This window comes from Elgaria multicarinata, chromosome 7 (assembly GCF_023053635.1).
Source record: "Elgaria multicarinata webbii isolate HBS135686 ecotype San Diego chromosome 7, rElgMul1.1.pri, whole genome shotgun sequence".
In the NCBI taxonomy this organism is placed as follows: Eukaryota; Metazoa; Chordata; class Lepidosauria; order Squamata; family Anguidae; genus Elgaria; species Elgaria multicarinata.
Window position 1 is genome coordinate 36,688,638 of NC_086177.1, and position 6,176 is coordinate 36,694,813.

Consider the following 6,176-nt stretch of genomic DNA (forward strand, 5'->3'; position numbering starts at 1 on the left):
CATTTCGCTTAACCTGTTGCTGCCGCTGTGTAGAAGATGCGTAAGAAATACACGTAGCTGCGAACGGCAGACAGGTCCAAAGCAGCAGCCATGCTTGTGATCGCTATTCACTGCAATGGCAAGACAGCACATCTATTTCCACCACCCCCTCCTCCTCCTCGCAACCTGCCCTCCCCCCGCGCATTTTTTTCCAACTTGACGAATCTAAAACTTGTGTGAACACATGAAACGTGGTCTCCCCTTTCCAGCATAGCGTGCCTTTCCAAATGAGGCCAGAGGAGAGGAGTGGCACTATTTCTAATTTTTCCAGTAAGCTACACGAACGGAGCAGTTGCATTGTTCACTCGTGCAGACGTGGAATAGCTTAAAACAGATTTTGGCGATTAAAAAAAACCCTCTGTAAATTCTCCACCCCCTTTCTGCTTTGTTTCACTACACAAACATGCGAGCTGTGCACGTTTCCCAGCAGCAGACTTCTTCCATTAATATTCCTCTTTCGACAAAAATACTAGTTTAAAGTAGCCTGCATGAGATGCTCGGTTTCCTCTGCAATGCGGATGTATTTTTAATTCGTAAATTCGTTGGAGAATTGCTTAAACTTTCCCGTTATTGTCTGGCCTCGCGTTTCCCCTAAATATAAGACGGCAAAAATTTTAGAAGGACTCATTCAAAGTCTACTGCGGCTTTATGAAGTATTTATTAAAAACAAAGGAGGATTTGGAAGATGACCCACGACACAGTCGCCCCACAAGAGAATGCCCTCCTGCCAAGCGACAAACGCACTATATTTTATACAACTTTTGTATGTCATCTTGTGTCACTTACATTTAGATTTCTTTTTCTTACCAAAGTAAAAACCTCTTGTTATTCAGTGTTTTGGTTCTCTTTAAAAATCACCATTAGGTCTACAGCATGTTTGCTAATCCACTCTGTTGCTGTAAACTTAAAGTAACTCCCCCACCCCATCCTAACCAAAACATAGGTAAGAGCAAAAGAAAAAGACACGACCACAGCAATTTCTACATATTTATACAATTACGAGAGATTAAGTGGCTGACTAAGATTCGAAGGTATAGACACCATTAGCTAGAACACAGGCTCTTCAAATTTCAAAGCATCATTCTGAATGTTAATAGCTATTTTCCATGAACATACACAAAATTGGCAAAACTCCGAGCCATTCCCCCCAATATTGAAGTCAGGCCTTGTTGCAAATACATTCCTCGTAACATGATTCCCAACTGGTTTGGTTCTATGCAAGCCAGATAAGCCAGTGATCACACATGCCAAGAGTTGATGGGAGTAGAAGCTCGCCATAACCAGACATTCGATTTCAAGTTAACATTTTCGTTGAACGACCATGGTGCCTTTGCAAACCCCTAAATATATGTTATAATAATGTGGTCATTTGCATGCAAAGTGAAATATTAGTAAATCCGCTTGAGAAGCAGTCTAGTTGCATTATCGCAACAGCTCCCCGAGCTCCATGTCTTTCATCTTCTAAAACTAGATTATGATTGTGTCATTTGAGGTCAATACATTTATTCACTTGAGGTATCGCTACACGAATCTGTTTTTTAAACCAGCTTTTCAATTAAAAGGGGCTTCTGAGATTCACCGCCATTCCCAGCGGAGGAAAAACCCAACATTTCTAGGTATTCTGTAAACCCACCGTTAGCTATAAACTTGACATTCACGGATCTTTCCGAAAAACAGACACAAATAACACGGTACAACCACTTACGTATTTCTTCTGAATTATATTCCTCTTCGGTCTTTCTTTACTCATTCTGATATCCAGATTGTGATTGCAAATGGGGACAATCGCTTCATGAATTAAAAGCCGCAACCAATTTGGGGAGGGGGGATCCTTTTTTTGTTTCTTGTTTGTAGTGGTTTCTTGTAATCCGATTTCCTTCGACACAATGCAATTCTCCTTGCAATAAATCCAAAATATGCTGGGTGGCGGGGTTTAAAAAAGAAAAGAAAAGACAAATGCAAAGCAAACCACCTCTCCAAAAAATCACTTTAGAGAAACATTCATAATGGAAATTTTACACCCTAAACACACACACAAAAAGACACCCTTGATGTCCCCTTTTTCGCTTTCCCAAGAACCAGAGATCCGTAGGCCCGTAGTGTCCGAGGTGTAGTTTACATCTTGGAAAAGGGGGAGGGGAAGGATTAAAAGGGGGAGATATTTTTTTTAATGTTGGAAGTCACGTTTCTACTGCTGCAGCACCGACAACTCCAGCAGCAATGAAGGCTGCACACACTGTATGAGTCTCTGCTTCTTCAGTTCCCACACACACACATACACAACCAATGGGAGCAGCTTTACAGCAGCAACTTTAAATGGCCCGATTCTTTAAAAAAATATTATATTATGTATGTATATAGACAGGCGGCCAGGCAGGCAGGAGACAGACCGGGGGGGGGGGTGGAGAAAGGGAAGGAAGGGAAGGAGGGGAGAAAAGGGTTAGGGTTTAGCCTCAATTCTTAACGTGGTACGAGCCGCAAAAATATCACTCTCTCCGCATCCCCGCAGCGGCAGCCAAAGAAGCCCAGGGCACATTCACAGTCGCGTTCCTCTCGTCCTTCGGTCCTCGTCCAAGCACGCCTGGTGGCTTCTCCAGCCGGAGGCACCAAGTGCAGCTGATGCTGCCCGGCAAGCAATCCTGGCGAAGAATTTGAGGACAACCCCTGCGCTCCCGACACGCTCTGTCGCCAGCCCTTCTCCTTTCTGTGTCTGCAAAGCTCTTTAATTGTCCTCCCTTGCCCTCCCCCCTCGCCTGGCGAGCCAACGCCGCCTCGTCCTGCTACATCTCCCGCTCGAGGAGCACTAGGACTAGCGGGCTCGCTCTCCCGGGACTCAGCCTCGCGGGCAGGAAGAAAACGCAGCAGCAGCTCCGTGCGGTGCCTGAGAATCGCCCTTGGTCTCTAGCTAGGACTCAAGTTGTAGTCCTCCCTACAAAATGGCTACAATAATGAAAGGAGAACTACAAGTCCCAGGCTGCACGGCGGCGGCTGCTACAGCAGCCGCGGCCTGATTGGACGCTGGGAAAGGGAATGTCCTCAAGACACCTTTCTCTCACCTCCTGCCCCGCCCCCTTTTTTGGTGCCATCCTGAGCCGAGCAGAGCAGACTCTTGCGCGAGCTTTGTCCGCGCAGCGACGGGGGGTATCGTCTGCTCAAGCGCTTCGGTGGGGAGATGTGAGGGATGGAAGAGATGAGAGGCCGTTGCGGGGTCGGGGTCGGTTTTTAATTTTCTTGTGCCATTTATGCGATTTGAGGAAAGAGCATCTTTGAGAGGGGTGGGTGTGTTAGGGATAGAGCAGGGCCACTAGTTAGCACAAAATCATAAGACCTGGGTAGGGAACTTCTTCCAACCCCGAGGGTAGAACTCCGTTTCAGAGAAGGGGGAGCAGGCAGGGGAGGGGCAAAATGCCCCCTTCCCCCAAAAAACTGCAGATATGCATGTTTAGACAGAGAAAGATCTACATCTCCCAGTTGGCTGACGACTGATGCATCGCATTGCACCTAAAAACTCTTACTGCAAGTAGCTAAGCCTTAGAAGAGACATTTCAACCTTTTAGACAAGGAAGTATTGAAAAGCTGGTAAAGCACCACAAGTTAGGGGAAAGGGGTGGGGTCATTGGAAGGGGCAGAGTCATCTGGGCTACTGCAGAGGGCTGAGTTGGGCCACCCAGAGGGGGTCAAATTTGGCCTGTGGGCCTGAAATTCAACACCCCCACAGTGTAAAAGGATGTTGCATGATAAGATGATGAGGGAATCTCAGAAAAAATCAAGGGTAAAATTCAACACAAGGCCTACTTAGGGTAGATCCATTGAAATGAACAGGAATTAAGTTAGTCATGACAAGTTATTTTAGTGGGTTTACTCCAAGTAGGACTTATGTTGGATTTTACCCCAAGGGCAGAAATGGTACAGATGCAAACCTGAGGCGTGTAATATTTATCTTGATAATAGCATGGGAAGGGGGCAGACAAAGAAGGAGGATTTCAACATGCGGTGGTGATGTTTCCAGTAGAATTAAGGCGTTTCCATTGAGAAATGACCAGTGTCCATATGTGGACTCTTTGTCTGAGCCTATGCATGTTGACTTGGACGTGAGCCCCCTGAATTCAAGGGCAGTGACCATCAGATATGTATGCAAAGGATTGCACTGTAGCTCAAGGCAGAACAGATTTATTTGACTGGAGGGAGAGGGTGAAAATATTCTGACAAGGACTTGCTCTATACTAGAAGGGAAGGGGGAAGAAGGCGCCACCTTCTAGAGGCAGGCGTTTTCTTGGGAAAGCAGGGATTAAAGTGCCTAAATTGAGCTAGTTGTGTGTTTTAAAACAGCAATAAAAAAGCATTTATCTAAATTACAAGCTGGTCAGAAAATACCTCTTGCTGTTTGCTAAGTAGTTGTTGGGAGCCCCTGTTTTCCAGACAGTGTCACCTCAGGACAGTAACCCTGGTTTGTAGAAAACTTGCTCAACATGTCTCCAAGGTACTCTGAGGTCATTGCCCTCCCCTTTCTCTAATACTGTAGGAAACCTTGCTGTACCAGATTATGTTTTAGCTTTTATATATAGCATCAGCCAGGCTGATAGAAAAGGCTATATTCTAATGAATGTATTTACATGTAACTTCTCAGGAGGGATTGCTGCTTTTTAAAACAGTTGCAAAGTCACAGTCTCTGATAAAAGATATAATAAAATGGTTCTTGAAAGCAAAAACATCTTTAATAAATATGAATAGGTTAATAAGTTAATTATTACAGTGTCTTCCTCCTTTAAACTATAGTATGTGTGGCACTTACTTGAGTTTTCACAACAAGTTCATTTATGAGACATGTTGCAGCCCAAAATCAACACTTTTAAGTCCCATTGGTTTCATTTGGAGAATATAGCACATGTGTTTAATCTCTCCCACTGAAATCAATGGGACTTAAAAAGTGCCCTCTTTGGCTGGTTTGACAACAGCATATAAAAATATGTCATGGTGCTAAAATAGCTTCTATCTGATAAATATACAATGAATTTAAGGAAATAAGTAGCGGATGAAAAAAGCATTCATTACTAAACATTAAATCATTGAAATAACTGAGCAGTAGCAGTCTGATCATACACAAAGCTAGGTGTACCTTGTCACATTAAAATCAAAGAGGCTCAAGTGTGCCTGACTCTACACAGAATTGAGCTTCAACTATTATATGTTTTCTCTCCCACATAATTATGAAAGATAACTTCTGATGCTTGAAGGTTCATAATTAAAAGACTAAAAGCCTCCAAAGTGGTTAATAAGATGTACTAAAACAACACTATCTGTCATATTAAATGCACCCAATTTTTAAAACTACATATAAATGCTAATTGGCTGGAAAATTGATCATGGCAGCAAAAACAGAGGATGTTAGTCAAGGTGACCCCAAAGCCCTCCAAAGGACTGCTTTGGCCTCATGTCTAAAAACCAGTAAGGAAGGAGCCAGGTGAATTTCCCTAAAGATCCATAGCTTCAGTACCAGTACAAAGAAGGTCCTATCTCATATCACCATCCACTACACTTCAGACACTGGGAAGCAGGGCCTTTGATGAAGGTTTCACCTCAGAGGTTCATAGGGGGACAGGCCCACCATCAGGGCTTGGCATGGCTGGGCAGCAGTCAAGGGCCCATGGGCTTACTCAGAAGGGCAAGTTCCCTGCTGACCCTCCACTCAACACCACCATGGCAGCTGCTGCCTGTCCTCTGGAGAGCCACATCAGCAGGAGGTCAGGCCAGACCCAAATGACTGGCTTTGATGGGGTCCTTCCTCAGAGCCAGGCATCGTGGAGATTGGCTAAACAGAGGATAGGTTGCTGCTCCTGAGGGGAGGTGCTTGGAGATCAACCACAGCACAGGCAATCTCCTAGGACACATCTCCAATCTCCACAACCCTTGGCTCTGAGAAAGGACCCCATTAAAGCCAGCCATTTGGTGATGGACAGCAATAAGTGGAGGGGGGTTGGTGGCAGTGGTGCAGATGAGTGGAGGGGGTGAGTGGCAGTGACACAGGAAAATGGAGGGGGCATGGCGGGCAGCAAAATCAGGGAGAGGCAGGAGTCTGGTGGCACTATGCCCTTGGGCACCCAGAAGTCTGGGGCCAGCCAGCAGCCGTTCCTTGAGAT

The 6,176-nt window shown here is 45.2% G+C and overlaps 1 protein-coding gene across 2 annotated transcripts in view; it reads right to left on the reverse strand.

Moving 5' to 3' along the window:
- Positions 1 to 2,948, reverse strand: part of JARID2 (jumonji and AT-rich interaction domain containing 2) — a 222,020-nt gene extending 219,072 nt beyond the window's left edge. The window contains exon 1 of one of the 2 annotated variants that reach the window (XM_063130413.1): positions 1,745 to 2,948. In XM_063130413.1, coding sequence (XP_062986483.1) covers positions 1,745 to 1,789 — 45 coding nt within the window. In that variant the 5' untranslated portion in view covers positions 1,790 to 2,948. The remainder of the gene's footprint in view (positions 1 to 1,744) is intronic. The other variant, XM_063130411.1, reaches the window with a different exon arrangement.
- Between the last annotated feature and the right edge of the window lie 3,228 nt (positions 2,949 to 6,176).